This window comes from Arvicola amphibius, chromosome 12 (assembly GCF_903992535.2).
Source record: "Arvicola amphibius chromosome 12, mArvAmp1.2, whole genome shotgun sequence".
NCBI lineage: Eukaryota > Metazoa > Chordata > Mammalia > Rodentia > Cricetidae > Arvicola > Arvicola amphibius.
In genome coordinates this window covers 69,732,104-69,749,575 of record NC_052058.2, presented here as the reverse complement: position 1 = coordinate 69,749,575, position 17,472 = coordinate 69,732,104, and the positions used below count along the sequence as shown (strand labels likewise).

General features: G+C 47.0%; 1 protein-coding gene across 1 annotated transcript in view; it reads left to right on the top strand.

Moving 5' to 3' along the window:
- The window catches only part of Niban1 (niban apoptosis regulator 1), a 153,122-nt gene that overhangs the window by 113,759 nt on the left and 21,891 nt on the right, over nucleotides 1–17,472 (top strand). The window contains exons 7-11 of the mRNA XM_038349202.1: nucleotides 6,218–6,322; nucleotides 6,605–6,767; nucleotides 11,634–11,821; nucleotides 15,403–15,564; nucleotides 16,978–17,088. Coding sequence (XP_038205130.1) covers nucleotides 6,218–6,322; nucleotides 6,605–6,767; nucleotides 11,634–11,821; nucleotides 15,403–15,564; nucleotides 16,978–17,088 — 729 coding nt within the window. The remainder of the gene's footprint in view (nucleotides 1–6,217; nucleotides 6,323–6,604; nucleotides 6,768–11,633; nucleotides 11,822–15,402; nucleotides 15,565–16,977; nucleotides 17,089–17,472) is intronic.

Genomic DNA, 17,472 nt, shown 5'->3' with positions numbered 1-17,472 from the left:
GGCTTCCTGTCTCTCTGTGTTGAGTATGTATATACATATCCACATAATGTTTGATGTTGAGTTGTAGATGCTGCAGTAGAGAGAGATGCTCACCAAGATGCTAACTCTTTATTTTCCGAAGGAGCAGTGGGGTTCAGCCTTCTTGGAAAAGGCTGACACCCAGCTAGCTCACTCCAGTTACTTTATTCAAACATATACAAGGTTAATAGGGGCTGAGAAAGGTCCCAGCTACCAAAGTCATCTTGCTCTTGCTGCCCGTGAGAGCCGACAGCCCCCACAAATATCAGTCCCTTTTGTTCGCGGGGAGCCATAATCAAAAGGAAGAACCCCAGGTTTGCCAGGAGTGTCTTAGGACCAAGGCTGATGCAGCGGCAAGCTCCCACATACACCAAATACAGATTCTCCCTAGAAGCAGCCGTTCTTCAAGGTTTAAACAGTCCCAAGACAATTTCTCAGCCTCTACTGATGAATCCAAACATAGCAGAGGCTTTGCTGAAGCATCTCTCTCAAAGCCAGACACAAGGTCTTTCCTGTCTTTCCTGTCCATTTCACTGCAAAGCAGACATAAAGGCTTTCCTTTGCACTTCAGTTCATCCACGCACATATTTGTGTATTCCCAACCCGAGGAAACTTGAGAGTTTCTAACAGTTCTTAGTCTCTGATACTTTGCAGAAGTGCATCCATGGACAACTTTGAGAAGTTGAGATTTACAATACTTTATGCCCCAAAGAAAACTCAAAGTGTAAGAAGTAGAAGCATTTGCTACTGACTAGCCTAGCAAATAGACAACACATTTAACTAGCAGATAGCTAGCAGAGAGCTCTGCATTAAAATGTTGTGTGGTACTTCATAATGTTCAGATCCTCAGTCTGTTCATCTTGAGGAGTGGGAAGGGAAGCTTGGGCGAGGGAACTGGGAGGCACGGAACAGCCAAATGACCCGCGCAGTGTTATGCACACAGTAACTTTACTGAGTGTCCAGTGCAGTGTTATGCACACAGTAACTTTACTGAGTGTCCACTCCATGCCATGCACTATGCTGGGGGCTTGTGGCTCAGAGCTCACATGAGAGAGTGGTTCCTGCCTGTGCAGATGATGGTCTCAGGGTCATAAGTGAGTGGACAGATGGCAAAGGAAGGCTGTCCTCTGCCTCACCCAGGAGCCTAACACTAACCGTGGAGCTAGACCAGGATTTATTATCTCCTGAGCTTGGGCTATGTCACTTGCTTCCTATCTTCCTTCACTCACAGGCTTAACCACATGCCAGTTCACATTCCTTTATCCTGAAAACAAATATTTAATAGATCTTTTCTGGGGTTTAGTATTTCAGGGTGTGTGTGTGTGTGCATGTGTGTGTTTTCTGTCTGCTTTTTCTTTTAGGCTAACATGTGCTACGTGCTATATAAGGTGCAAGAGTGCTGAATGACCCTTTATATGTCATTCTTGTCATAGTAATAACTCACACGAGCATGGCAGGCCTACATGGTAATGGTTATTTTAGGCAAAGGTCCAGGCAGAGCAGTGTCTCAGAATAGCATGCCTGGCAGGCTGTTAGGTATTTGTATTTGTATGCTGGTAAAAACATCAACATATTTTCTACTTGTCAATATGAGCTGTGAGCACTGTCAAATGAAATCCCGAGAGAAAGCAACCTGCAAAACTGTCAGGTAGCTGCAGGGACCAGGTGTATTTATTATTTGCCTTTAAATTAGCCAGGTAGGGGAGACTGGTTCGTGATTCCCACAGAGCTGCCTGGTTGTACGACCAGAAAACGTCCCACACTGAGTGTTGCCGTTCCTCCGAGACTGGTCATTATTCAGATGATCATGAGTGTGACCCTCTAAGTAGACACACTCATCTATAGTCCTTCAGTCACACAGGGCCAAGGGGCCAGTCGGACACAGGCCCTGCCCTCAGAAGGGGCTTCCTCCTTTCTTAGACTCACTCCTCCTCACAGCTTTCAGTCTGACAGGAAGCAGGGCAGCATGGCCATCCGTGAGTGCGTGAGTGCGCTCCTGTTGTTTAGGGGCACAGTGGTATGACTGTCCGTGAGTGTGCTCCTGTTGTTTGGGGGCACAGTGGTGTGACCGTCCGTGAGTGCGCTCCTGTTGTTTGGGGGCACGGTGGTGTGACTGTCCGTGAGTGCGCTCCTGTTATTTTGGGGCACAGTGGCGTGACTGTCTGTGAGTGCTATCTGGTTGTTTTGGGGCACGGTGGTGTGGCTGTCAGTGAGTGCGCTCTGGTTGTTTTGGGGCACGGTGGTGTGGCTGTCAGTGAGTGGTTCGGGCTTTGTTGTTATTGTTTGGGGATAGAGTCTCAGCATGCACCTCAGGCTGACCTCAAACTCTTGCCTTACCCCCCTCTGCTTCCTTATTCACATATCAGAGGCATCCACCACCATGCCCTGCCGGGTCGTTCATTTGGATTGATCTGATGGCATATTTGGTTTCCTGTATGTGTGATGAAATTTTAATCTCCACGTCCCAGCAGTTAAAATTTCCAACCATCTTCTCTCCTTTTCAAAATATAAGACTATGAAAAGTAAAACTCAGTGCATTCTATTTGATGGGGAGGTCAGAGAACCTTTTATTATTGTATTTATTATATTAGCTACTTTCCCTCAAAAAGCCCACAGACTCAGGACGTTGCTTATGGAGAGTGGGCCAGGTCAGGTCACCCTGAATGGACAGGAGAGGGACAAAGCCGTGTCAGGATGGAGCTGGCGTGAGAGAATGGGGAGGGTACTGTGGGATGAGTATGCTTGGGCCTCGGCACCACAGGCCCTACAGGCTTCAGGGCTATTCCCAACCCCTACCCACTCACTACCCTCATTAGCTTCTCTTCCCCTTCTTTCCTATTTTCCCAGGCATATTTTCTTTTTAAGTCACTAAGTTGTAAAATAGGAGCAAATTTCTTGGAACATTGTGTGGGAAAGACCAGAAAACTGCAAGCCCACCCAAATGGAATGTCGGTTTTCTTTGGCCTTTGTGTATAACATTTGTGTCTTCTCAAATCTATTCACACTCATGCTCAAAATCAATCTGGTTTCCACAGAGGGACAAACTAGGATAATTATGATTCTTGCGTTTAAGACTTTGCAACCGTGACATCATTTCTCATTAAGTTTTGCTTTCATCTCCATCCCTTTTAGCTAGCTCTCTTTCCTCATGCCAGACTCGGTAACTCTTGGGCATAGGTTCCAAACTAGAACTTACTTGCTTGGGGTGAGACCTGCATACCAGGAGTTACCCATTGAATTGAGTTGCTGAACCTGCTGATTTCCATGATATTTTCATATGTCAAGTTTCTTATAATTTCTTCAAAAACAAAAAAGGCACGGTGTGGGGAGGATTCATCTCTTAGCCATAAAGAGTGGTTAACAGAGGCAAACACAAGTCCTTCAGTGAATTTTCAAGGCCTGTGAAAGCCCTGTCTGTTATCTTCATCGCTTAGGTAGATCCACACTGCAGCAGAGGGGAGCCCTTCAGGCTGTACCAAGCCTAGCAGCTTCTTTCCCAGGAGTCCAAGTGCTCAGGGGTGCAGCCTGCTTGTCGCTCAGTCCAGCAAGTTCTACCCTGGAGAAAGACCACATCCAGTGAGTTTTGTGAGGGTGTCCATTGCCTTATGGCTGGCCAGTGAGCTCAGAGAGAACTTCCTTGATTCCCAATGGATTGAATTTGTATGAGAAGGGGGAGGTCAGTTGGGATGAATGTCATTTCCACTTCACAGGCCAGACGTCTCCAGCGGTCGTGCACTCTGCTGCCTGCTGCTCTTCTCAGCAATGCCCTCCCTCCTAGCGAACCATCGTCTGCAGGCTGCTCTTGCAGCCAAGCTCTGATCCTGACAAGAGTCCTGGTTAAGTGAGTCTGAGCAGCAGAGACACCCAAGTCAGCTCTGGGAGCAGGGAAGGAAGGGTGGGGGCCTCATGAGTGGACATGTGGGGTACTGCTCAGATCCAAGGCAACAATGGCTTTGATCCGCACAAAACTTTAGTATAGATTTGGAAACATTCCTACAAAGCACTCAGAAAACTCTTGATGTCCCCTCAATTATGCTTAGCCCACAAATCACAAATGTCAAATTGTTTCATAGTATTTGGTGCTAATTTATCTTCTGTTGCTTGCCTAGTGGGGTCCAGACTTCTTAATGGTACTTTTCATAAACAGTCATGCTATTCCAGCTAGTACATGGACAAGTAAAAGCGTGTGGCAACTTTCCCGCTCCCTTCTTCAGTGGATGGCTGTAACGGAAAGCTGCCACTAAAACACGGTGTTGTCTTCATGCCGTCAACAGGGAAGGTTTAAGGGTTGGTGCTTCACAGTTAGCGTGTGGTGGAGCACATTCTCACTAGCCATCCTTGGCTTTCAGGAAATGACAGGGAAATGGCAGAAATATCCATCTGATAACCTACATCCAAGAGAAAGAGCTGCTTGCTCTCTTAAGGGACTCCATCTTCACGACATTGCTGCAAAGTTGACATACCAGTAGCCAGTTTGAGGGGTCAGGTTTTAACAGGTCTCTGCGTTTCATGACATTAAATACAGAAAGCAGAGTGGGAGAAGAGAAATAAGAAAGAATTTTAGCTCTTTTATGCCATAGACATTAGCCCAGATGGCTGTGTGTCCCTGGAAGGAAATCCCTTCTCCTGGGAACCAAGAGACAGTCCTTCCAAAATATAAAGCAAAAATATTTCTCCCATAGCCCGGCAGCCTGGGAGACATTTGTTAAGGGCATATGCCCCTCCCATTTAAAACAACAAAACAATGAAATGTTCTGTTGCTTAACAATGTGAGCTTAATTAAAGACAAGGGAACCAGTTCTGATGCTTTGTCCTGGTTGTTTTGTTTTGAGACAGGATCTCACCATGTAGCTCACACTGACCTGGGGTGTTTTATCCTCCTCTCTCAACCTCTTAAGCACTGGGATTATGGGCACGTGCAACCACATCCAGCAATACGTCCTTTCACAAATCATACTTCAAAGTAGGCAGTGCCCAGGTACACACACACACACACACACACACACACACACACACACACGTATCTACAATGCCTTCAGCTCTCTGCACCTGGTCTGTTTTGACATCTCTGGTTCTCTGGTTCCCACTGTCCATTTCCGTTTTCACCAGCATCGTCTTCTCCCTTGTCCCTCTGGTACACTCTCTTTCTTCTTTCCAGGGTCCTTTTAGGCTCTATCTCTTCGGAGGAGGTTTAGCCAACCACCTTGAAGAGCTTCTCTATTTTCATCTATTACCTTGGCTCTATCTCCCCTGGCACCCCCTTGAGCCCTTTCCTTGAGCATGCTAACAGTGAATGGCCAACACAAGGGCTGGACTGGGCTGTGTGCTACAAGCCTGGAACGGTCAGCAGTTGCTGCCTCTTCTTTACTCTGTCCCTCCCTTCTTTTTGTAAGCACTGGAGGGTGGAAAGCGTGTGTGGGAAGAGTAGGGGTAAGGAGAATGAGACATGAGGCTTGAGAAAGAGTGGTAATCCTGGAAGACCAGCAGTCTCAGGCCATCACGTACAAACTTGAGTCTCTGTTTAAGGATGCCTTATCTGCCATTGAAAGCTCCCTCTCAGCTCTTAGAAACTGTGATAGGGATGCTGAAGGGTAGCTCTTCACAGCTGATGGATTCTGGCAGGGTGGGGGTGGGGAAGGACTAGGGTTTTCTTTAAGGATTTGGACACTGGGGTTTTGACCATGCTCCAGTGAGCAACACAAAATAGACTTGGTATTTTTTTCCTTTGGTATTGGTATTTTTTATTTGTTTCCCTTTTTTTTGTGGGGGGGGGGTGGGTGGGATGGAGAAGGTCACAAGGACTGGGAAGTGAATACGATCAGTGTGCATTATGTGAAACTCCCAAATAATCTATAAAAATATTATGTTGGGAATATAAAAAGAAGCTCTCTTCTCATTCTAAGTGCATGAGGTCCTTTTAGCATGAATATGGAGTTTGAATTTGAGGAAAATGTTCTTCCCCTTGAGATAACAGGAATAGAGACACTTCTGTTCCCTGTGAATGTTGAAGAATATTCGCCTCTGAACTTGTGAACCAAGATTTCATGCGCTCATCATGTGCACAGCCTTAAGCCCCATGCCCAGCGTCAACACTCTCCTCATTCCCCCACCTCTGAGCCTGTGTAGCCCAGGGGTGCGGTCATGAGACCTCTAGCTGGCCTTCATCCACTGATGTCCTGCGGCCTCCTTTACCCTGCAGGTCCTGAGTAACCTGGTGATGGAGGAGCTCCTGCCGACCCTTCAGACCGATCTGCTGCCTAAACTGAAAGGGAAGAAGAATGACAGGAAGCGGGCCTGGTTTGGGGTAAGCGGCCATGTTGCTTTGCGACTGTGCTGTCAAGGCGAACATTCCCATCTCTTTACTTTTTAGGGCATGTGGTGTTGTTTTAAAATAATTCCTTCCTACATAGAAAAATGTCTACCTTGGGCCTGCTCAGTCTCACTGACAAAAGAACTAATCTAAACAGAGTTGAACTTGAAGCTTGAATGTGTGCCCCGCTTTGTTTACCTGCGAGTCTGGCTGGGCCTGCTTCCCTCTCTTCTGTAGCTCCTTTAGTCACGGGTCATGTGCTGCTCCATGTTACAGCTCCTGGAGGAGGCCTACGGTCTGGTTCAGCACCAAGTGTCGGAAGGATTAAGTGCCTTGAAGGAGGAGTGCAGAGCCCTGACAAAAGGCCTGGAAGGGACCATCCGCTCAGACATGGACCAGATTGTCAACTCAAAGAACTTCCTAACTGGGAAGATCAGAGGTTGGTAGAGTAACCCCTGCTGGTTCAAATAAATAAGCCTTTCCCTTGGAGATACACACAGAGAGGGAATGTGTTGACCCTCTGTACCCAGGGCTCTCACATCTATGGATTCCATCAATCACAGGTTGGAAATGCCCAGGGAAAAATGTCTGTAGTGATCAAGTGCAGACTTCCCTGTTGTTCCCAACACAACCGCGTGACAGCTATGTGACATCTGCATTGTATTCAGTATTGTAAACCAAAGATGGCTTAAGGCTTAAGAGGTGTATGGCTGGATGTGCAAGGTTCTAGTGAAAGACTATGTCATTTGATAGCAGGAATTTTAGTGTCCCAGGAGTTGGGCCTCCTCTGAGGTGTGGGGGTGGGGATCCCAGCAGCAGTTGCCACCAGATAGTACACCTGGCTTCAGAGAAGGATTAAGCGGAGGGAATTGATGGGAGACAATAGCCTCTACTGTGGGACTTGCTGTCATATTGTTAAGGACCCTCATCTTACCCTGGATGTTTTGTAGACCCAAGGTGGAGGGAATCTTGCTTCCTGCCTGGTGAGGGGTGCCTGTGTATCGTGGTAAAGACTGTATTTTTCTTTGAGAGAAAAGCCTCCAATTTTTGCTTAGGGTCAGTCCATCTGTATCTGTAATCCCAAGTCAGTGTACATATTAGCCAGTCGAGTGTTGTTGAGGGCAGCACTTGGCTTCTGTTTGCCTTAGTCCCTAATCTGAATTGGAAGGGCTGACAAGAGTGTGGCTGGCAAACTGTGGTCCTCAAGTTGGGCCTGGCCCCACTTGTTTTCAGAGATGATGTCCTATTGAACTCAGTCGTGAGTCGTGTTCATCCATGAGTTCACAGCCTAAGCTGCTTCATGCTGCTACATCAGAGAACTGAGCTGTTGGAACCTTAAGTCGGACCTAGGACTGCAGAGCCACAGATCTCTATTGTCCGGCCCTTGGCAGGAAATGGCTGGCCCCTCCCAACACAGAGGCCTTCAGTAGCCTTGGCAGGGTCTGTAGGGTACTTTCTGCAGTTCCATAGTCTTTCTGAGTTCTGAGCCCTATGCGCAGAGCGTGCTTTACGCTTCTGCGAAGGGAGGGCGTGTAAGCCTCTCGGTGATTGTTCCTTAGTAGTGGCTCCAGATAGGCAGTGAGCAGATGATTGCTCACACGCTGAATGTTTGCTAGGTGGAGCTTGAGATCCTGTGCTCCCACGGTGGCTTATCTACCAGGGGTGTTGTCTGCCCCGCAGATTAGCTTCTTCATACTGCAGCCCAGTGTACTTCAGAACTCATAGGATGCTTCCTCCTGCGAGGAGGTAAGAAAAGACTTCACTGTGCAAGTGTGTGGTGTTTGGGGGCCTGTTTCTGCATTGCCTTCAAAGCCAGGTACAGATTAGCATCAGGGTGATTTCTGTTTGATATTGTCCAGCCTCACAGCCGATATAGCGGGGGTGTATGTTGCAATTCCATGTATACCTAAAACTGCCAAAATTCGGTTCTCTCAGACCCATCTGGGCCTAGCTTCCCAGACTGAAATTTGATAAAAGTCCTTTACCTAATCCTCTGGAGCTTCCAGAGTAGCTGTTGTTCCCTAAAATAACTCTTGCAAGGAAATAATGGGCAACCCTTTTTTAAAACAAAGTTCAGGCAGCTACAGCGGGCTAACTGGGAATTCAGGCAGCTACAGCGGGCTAACTGGGAATTCAGGCAGCTACAGCAGGCTCTCTGGGAATTCAGGCAGCTACAGCGGGCTCTCTGGGAATTCAGGCAGCTACAGTGGGCTAACTGGGAATTCAGGCAGGTCCAGCGGGCTCTCTGGGAATTCAGGCAGCTACAGCGGGCTCTCTGGGAATTCAGGCAGCTACAGCGGGCTCACTAGTAATCTTTCACATCCGAGAGGCCATGGTCAGGAGGATGGTGAGTTCCAGGCTGGGAAGGAAAACATAGCAGACACATTTTAACCCGGCCTCTGCTGCTCTACCTTTAAAACAAAGAAAGAAGCCAACTGCATTGGTGAAGGGTGTTGGATTACGGGAAAGCTTGAGAAACATTAAGTAGTTGTCTTAGTGTTCTCTTGTTGTGAAGAGACACCATAACCACAGCAACTCTTATAGAAGAGAGCATTCAATTGGGGTTCAGTTCACTTACAGTTTCAGAGGTTTTGTCCATTATCGTCATGTTGGGGAGCATGGTGGCACTCGTGGTACTGAAGATGTAGCTGAGAGTCTGCATCTGGATCTATAGGCTGCTGACAGACACTGGGTCGGGATTGGACTTTTGAATCTTCACAGTGGGTTTCAAAAGTCCCCTCCCAGTGGCACATTTCCTCCCTTGTAGTGGCTGCATCTAGCCTAACAAGGCCACACCTACCTCAACAAGGTCACACCCACCCCAACAAGGCCACACCTCCTAATCCTTTTTAATTAGTGCTACTCCCTAATGACTAAGCATTAAAATATGCGAGCCTGTGGGGACCATTTTTGTTCAGACCACCACAGGAGTTGTTTCTCCATTTCTACCCATATGGCACTTGGGAGTGAAGCCATTGATCTTCCGTTCTGCTCCACAATTATCTTCAGTAAGAACTTTTTCTGCTCCTGTGAGCGTAAGGACCCAGAGGCTTCCCATCAACACACTTTTACACACGGAAGACATGACCATTTTGTAGATGCCAAGACAGGAAGAAAATTTGATAAAAAGCTCCCAGAGAAGCCAGGACAAAAGGGACCGTTTCAGAAAACTGGGGGGCTCTTAAGGAAGGTCCTGCTTTAGTATTAGGTGACTAGAATGTATGAAAAAGCCCACAGCTCTGTGCTCCCTAAGGGTCACAACTATTCTGAGCACTCTGAAAATGGTAAGCTTGTTTCCTCCTCACTGTGACCCCGGAATAATTGCTCCTAAGGTCTCTACCTAACAGATAAGAAATCTGAGACTGTGGTTAAGGAATGTTCCTGAGGACCTGAGGCTCCTGTATAGCAGACTCTGACTCTGGCCCCGCCCCTCCAGCCCCTCCAGCCCCAACCTTCTAGGCTTCTCAACAGGGAGACTCTTGAATTAGAAGAGGGTACAGTGTATGTATGTGGAACTCAATCTTTACTCAGCCTGGTAGGAAACACCTGCAGGCCATAGGTCATGAAGTTTGGTAGTTAGGCTGTCCCTAGTGGGAGGTCATTAAGCTGTCCCAAATATGTGGCATATGAACTGGGCCCTGAAGGCATGATGAAGAGGATGTTTACCAGCAGAAGTGGAGGAAGGAAGGCCCAGGGGAGAGGACACTGGATGAAGGGTTGGAGTCGGGGCTGAACACAATGTAGGAGGTAGCAGGCAGAGGATACTGAGGAGAGGACCAGGGCCCGTCTCCACGCACCTGACAAATGCCAGCCCCGGCACTGGGAGATCATCACCATGTTGCCAGTGCTCAGGATTATCCTGAAACCCCAATTAGATGCTTTTCCAACAGCTCCTCTCACAAAGCTAATTAACCCGCAGTTTATTTTTCTTGGCAAGCACTTTTGCAATTGGGTTTCAAACAAGTCTTTTTAAAAAAAATTTACAAAACTCAAATTGTTTCGTTTTTGAATCTATCATCAAAAGGGCCTTTTATTTATTCTCTGATCATTTCATACATGAATACAATATATCTTGATTATATCCACTTTTGGCTCCCCTCTCCCTCACCCTCCACATTCCCCACCCACTTCCATCTTCATTCTCTCTCTCCTTGGTAAACCACCAAGTCCGATTAGTGCTACCTGCTTGAATGCTTTTTTAAACATCATTTCCTTGTATGTGTGTGTCTGTGTATGTATGTGTACGTGCTCACATGGGTGTGCACATTTCACATGTGTGGAGGTCAAAGCACATCTGCCAGGAGTCAGTTTTCTCTTTCTGTCACGTGGGCCCTGGGGATCACCTCAGGTCATCAGGCTTGGCAGGAAGTGCCTTCGCCCACTGAACCATCTTGCTGGGCCCTGCACAGGTCTTGAGCAGGTAACTCACAGCGCAGTAAGTTCCTGAATGCCATGCTCAGAATACCTGAAACACAGTTCTGAGTTACAGTCCTACATTTGCACATTAGCCTTGACCTTGGCAAAGTCATCTAACGTGGCCAGCTTTCTTTATCTCCCCCCTCCCCATGGAAGGCCAAAGGGCATCCCGGGCAGCTGGTTCTTCCCGTTTTGGTTGTGTGGTAATATGACAGAGCTATCGATCCACTGAATCCCACCAAGTTGGTCTTCCCAGTCCGTGCATTGTGCTCCTCCTCCATGACCACATCGCTGCTTCTGAACCTAGTTGGCTAGGAGTATGCTCTCTGCACCCAAGCCATGCAGATTCCCTGCTCCGCTCAGCTTCACGGAGCCGGGACCAAAGACAGTGTCTGTCTCTAGAGGATAGAATGACCGTGAGGGTGTTTTCATCCCTCCTCTGATTCCGTGTGTGCGTGTGTGTGTGTGTGCGCGTGTGTGTGTGTGTGTGTGTGTGTGTGTGTGTGTGTGGTCACTAAGCCTGTCATCCTGATCTGAAGGATATTTTGGTTTTGCCTTAATTAAGCTAATGATATGACAAAGTGTTCATCTATGGTGATGACTGGGGGGAGTGAATTTGTCTGGTCATCCACTGTACATTTGTGGAGATCAAACAGAGAACTACATTCTTCCCAGGGCAGGATGAAGCTTGGGGTGGGAGATGTCCTGGAGACACCCTGAGTCTCAAAGCATCCAGTGGGTTTGCAGCCTGTTGAATGCTGGCAAAGGATCCATTATACCAGCCTGCTCTGCCCATCGGAACTCACCCAGGGGCCATTTAGCTGTGATGTGGCCCGTGAATCTAATTTTGTCCAAAGTCATGCTACCCTTTGACCTCTTCCTCCCTCAGCAATGGTGGCTCAGCCAGCCGAGAAAAGCTGTGGGGAGAGCGTGCAGCCGTTCCTGGCGTCCATTCTGGAGGAGGTAATGGGGCCAGTGAGCTCAGGCTTCAGTGAAGTGCGGGCACTCTTCGAGAAAGAAGTAGATGAACTCAGCCAGAATTTCCATGCCACCCAGGACAGTGTCCAGCTGAAGGAGGTAGGAGCCGAGTTCCCAGCAGCACTGGGCTGCCTTTCTCTCCCCCCTCCCCCCTTGACCTTCCCCTTTCCCCATCTCCTCCGATTCCTTCTCCCCTCTTCTCCCTTTGAGTCCCCTCTAACCTCTCTCCTCTTTCCTTTTCCTTTCCATCCATTTATCTGGTATTCCTGCCATCTACCCAAGTAACTCATCCATCCATCCATTCATAGCTAAATTCACCTAATTTTCTTTATTAATGGTTTCTAAGTTGAAAAAGTAATATTTGTACAAGTGAAACAGCCAACTCAAATATATAATTCCATGTCTGTAAAGAGGCAAAATTAGCAGCCAGAACTGATAACAACTGCTCCTAGTCCCTCTGCCTCCATTCCCAAGCCCTCCCATTGACTGATTGAAATAGTCCTGTGTGTTTACCAGCGCGTTTTATTTGTTCATATATAAGCCTATCTCCTTACTTTAAATAACATTTGCTGCTTTGTTTCCACAGCTGTAGATTCCTGATATAAAGCCATGCTTGTCAAGCAGCAGTGGCACCTCAATCTATTGAATCAGAAAGTAGGGGAGGGCGTGATCTGTGTTAATGGGAACTCCGGAGGAGCTTTGCTGACTTAGACACTGGCTGCTTGCCTTGCACTTACCGTATTATTAAGGATAGGACTTGTTAGGGTAATTGTTTCTCTCTCCCCCTTCCTGATACCAGTTAAAAGGGTTTTTTTTCTTCTAGTTGCTACCTCGTAATTGTATACATGTATGAGCTACAGTGTGACGGTGTTAGCCAGATCTTTGAAGGCAGAAGCCTGGCTCCAGCAGCCACAACAGGCTATCTGTCACAACATGCCAATCAAAGAGATGAATAATGGTGACAGGCAGAGGAAAGGGGTCATGTGGCACCTTGGGAGAGGAGCAGACAAAGGAGTCCAGAGACCAAGTGTCTCTGAAGTGCTGGCGTATGCTTTAGGCTTAAATGGAGGGTGGGACCCCATCCAGCTGTCCTGGTCTCCCTGAGCTCTGCCCCAGCTCTCACTTCTCAGCTTCCAGGTTGACTCTATCATCCTTAGCACCTCTGGGGATCCACCTGACCGCTACAGGATGCTCTCTTCTGCTCCAGGGGTAGCCTCGCCCACAAGGGTAACTGCCCTTGTCCTATATGTGGATACATCCTAGGAGACCCTGCTCCTCCTAGGATCCAACATGACTGTAGGCTTAGGACAATGACTTATCTCTGCCTCAGCCAAAGTAAAAGGGACAGGCAGACCCTGAATGAAGGTAGAGATGCCAGCATTTTATTTATCCTGCTTTAGTTACCCATGGTCCTACCTGAGGAATCAATGCTTTTTTAGCCAAAGCAGCTTCTACATGCCTGTTTCAGCGGTTTATACGTGCAGATGGTGTGGAATGATCCATAAGTAATTACCACTTCTATTCCCTTAAACATTTTTCATTTCTGTGTGCTGGCAGCTCTTCGAGCTCATTATAAAATACATGATAGATTGTTGTAAGCCGTAGTTACCCTCCTATGCTGTACTTTCCTCATTTCTTTATGCCCATACATGTGATTGTACAAAACTAAGATCATTTCATGAATGCCTCGAGCTTCTTATTACAGCTGTATATGTGCATGTGTGTGTGTGCACATGCCCGTATGGGAAATATGTGTGTGTGTGCATGTGTATGTGTGCACATGCCTGTATGGGAGATATGTGTATGTGTGTGTATGTGCGTGTGCATGTGTATGTGTGCACATGCCTGTATGGGAGATGTGTGTGTGTGTATGTGTATGCACATACCTATATGGGAGATGTGTGTGTGCATGTGGATGTGTGCACATGCCTGTATGGGGAATGTGGGGAGGGCTATGTGTATGTGGGTGCCTATATGGTGTGTGTGTGCAGGTACTTATATGTGTGTGTGCATGCACACATGAGTGTGTGTGTGTGTGTGTGTGTTTTAACTTGCCTTTATTTCCCTTCATTTTCTGGTGCCACTCACTTGTTCACAAAAAAAAAAATAGCACCAACTCAGCTTGTACTGTTCTGTTTTTTTCCGCCTCTTAGAAGATATAGAAAACACACATTTCAGTGCTGTTATCTTACATTGTTTGCTTTTAGAAAAATACAGTTATTTTATATGCTAAGCTGCTTATCAGGTTTCTTCTTCAAAATGACTTCATGAAACTGTTTCCAAGGTAACTGATCTAGTTCTGAATCACTTTTTGTAATGACAACATAATATTTCATGTGTAGAAATGCGGTGGTTTATTCAGCCATCCCATTATCGCTGACACCATGAGCAAAGCTGTAATAAATAAGTTTGTACACATATCCTGTCACATCATAGGCACATGTATAAGTGTTTATGCACACATTCCTTATATCCTGATGCTTTTGTTTCAGACTCCTAGGTTGGAAGGTATATTTTCACATTAACAAATGTTGATCTCAAACTTCAAAAATAATTTAAATGTTGCATTTTAATAATTTGTTTGTAGAAGGAGCCTTCTTACCATGTTATGGTCTGTGAGGGGTGTTATCACTTATTTAAACTCTCAACAACTTGATAGTAATAAGATATAGGCATCCATTTTTCCTCTCTGGCCTATTCCATTAATTATTTTAAGTAAAATATTTCTGATGCTGGAGTGATGGCTCAGTAGTTAAGTGCACTTGCTGATCTTTTATAGGACCCAAATTTAGTTGCTAGCACCCATGTCGGTGGCTCACAACCACTAGTAACTCCAGCTCCTGGGCATCTGGTGCCCTCTGCGGCCTTCATGGGTGCCTACACTCACACGTGCACACACACACACACACACACACACACACACACACATAGTTAAAAGTAAAATAAATGTTTAAAAAGGAAATGGATGCATTTACAATTGTAGGACAAAAGGAGGTGTAATACTGTGCTCTTCCCCCTTTAGCCTTTAATTCCACCTCAGCAGACGCTCCATTGTTCACTTCTTAAAGTGAATACTTTCCCCCTGTGAAGCCCAACAGCATGGGCCCTTGGAAAACTCCTCCCAGACAGGGTCTCCCGTGTTAGTCACGCTCACCTGCCTTTTACACAGCTTCTCTGGAGAGCTCTCATTTTCAGTCATTTCCTCCCTGTCTTCACCCATTCTCCAGCTTATTTTAAGCTTCCGGTGGTCAAGTTTAAAAGCATTTTAAGCTAAGCTTAGAAAATGGAACAAGTTTCCACCCCTTAAAGAATCTTATGCAGGCTCATGGGCCCAGCGACACTTCTCACTGCCAAAGAGCCTGCCTGGCTGCTTCTTGAGTTCAGGAAGTGGGGACTTGGAGGCTACTGAGGACTTACAGAGACTGGAGCCTCTGCTTGGGTGTGCCTCTGAGACTTCCTGATACTTGTTGGTTCTTCTGTTTCTTTCCTAGCAGTAGAGCTGCCCTAGGGAACCGCAGAAGGAAAGAAAACAGTTGAAAATGTCTTAGAGTGGTGCAAATTGGAATTTACACTCATAACATATGCTTGGCCATTTCAAATGTAGGTCTTAGTACTGTGTAATATCAAGGAAAGAGTCCTGCATCGAAGGGCATTTGCTTTTCTCCTTCCCATAAATGCAGCGTCTGGACCAGTTGATGAAGCTTCCTCTGGATTCTGTGAAGATGGAACCTTGTTATACTAAAGTCACCTTGCTTCCAGAGCGCCTGCTGGATCTCCAGAGCCGCTTCAGATTCCCTCACGTTGATCTGGTGGTCCAGAGGACACAGAACTACATGCAGGAGGTGGGAGCTGAAGGGTGTCCAGGGAGGATGAGGATGAGAAGAGGGGAGGGAGGGAGAGGAGGAATGCATGATGGCAGATGTAGCGGGGCTGCTCTGCAGCGCAGGGAATTGAGTCCTGTTTCCAGAGTCAGGCTGATTGAGGACACGCACTGTCCTTCCAGCTGGCTTCATCTTTCCTCAGAAAATTAGAATCTGGGAAATAAAGTAGCATTAGCTGGTAATTATTTGATGGGTTGAGTCAAGGCTTCAGACTTTGGCTGCATATTAGAAACACATGGGGAAATTTTAAGAGCTACTGTTGTGGTGCCCCACCTCTAGTGATTTCAAATATATAATGTTTTATAATGTATTTGAGATTCATAGAGAATGTCCCCCACTTATCTCCCACTGTTTCTAACATGCAGCCAGGATCTAGAAACATTGGCTGAATTCCCCGCCTCCTTACAAGGAGACCCGCTACAGCTTCATATTTGAGTTTTATTTTTAAGATGTATTTTATTACATGTATTTTTGTGTATGTCTGCTCATGTGTACCATGAGCACGCAGATGCCCTTGGAAGCTGAAAGAGGGTGCCAGATACCTAGAGTTACACCTGAATTCCAGAATTGGGGAGGTCGAGGCAGGAGGATCAAATCAGGGGTTTAAAGTCTTCTTTGTCTACATTGCAAGTTCAAGGCCAGCCTAGGCTGAATGAAACCCTGCCTTAAAAAATATAAGGGATGTGGGAGCCCGTGACTGGTGCCCAAGAAGCAGAAAGGGTTTGCACTGGAGGAGGGGCGGATGCTATATTCCTCAAGCCCCTCCCTCCTCCAGCAAGGTCCCACATCCTGAAGATTCAATAGCCTCCCCACACAGTTCCTTCCCGCCAAAGACCAAGTTCATAAACAGGAATGAGCCTACGAGGACCAGTCCGTATTCCAACTGGAACACTAGCCTCGCAAGGAAGAGGGCGGTACGGGACGATAGGGTGTCAATTAAGGGAGTATGTGCTGCAGACTGACTAATGTCCTTCTAGATGTGGGGCCTTCTCCCACCTTGTCATGTGATCTGTGTCTGAGTCACCAGAGCATGGAGGAGGAGAATGGCTACAAGGAGACCGTGGCTCCAAGTCCCTCCATACCGGGGCTTCTTTCCCATTAAGAATGATGGGTAGAAGAGGGGACAGAAGGATGCCATTTTGAGCCAGACAGACATGCATATATGTATAAAGAAGGGTGTTTTCCACCCTCTGCCCATCTCATAGTGGCCACTAGGTTTTTTGTTTCACAATCCATGGAGTATGATGAGCCGTGTGTCACCCCACAGTTGTGCATGGGGGAACTCTGTTCATCTCCTCCTAAGAAGGCAGGCCGGGCCCATGTTCCCAGCCTCTGACTGTGGTCTCTTTGTGTGTTGGCTTGATTGATGGACAGCTCATGGAGAACGCGGTGTTCACATTTGAGCAGCTGCTCTCCCCACATCTCCAAGGAGAGGCTTCCAAAACAGCGGCTAACATCGAGAAGGTTAAGCTCCGTGTCTTAAAGGTAAGAGCTTTGTCTTCATTTGTGGGGAGCATCTGACAAGACTGTGACCCCTGTTCCTGTTCCTTAGTGGGAAGTGCCCTGACCGCTCCTTCACCCCATCCCAGTTTCCCAAGCACGGATGACCATTGTTCCCCGCGGTTTCCCTAGCATGTCTCTTGTGCCTCTCCTGCCATCTAGTGGCGTCTTCAGGAACCACATGTCGTCCGCACTAACGCGTTAGAAGTCTTGTGGGGTTACTTTCACAACCTGACAAAAGTGTAGGCTGGCCACCGCAAACACAGATATTGCATAGAATATAACACTAGGTCAGCTGCAGCCTGGCATTCCAAGTACAAGATTAGTAGCGTTTTAAATAAAACCCAAAACTTAGAGCCAAAAGGAACC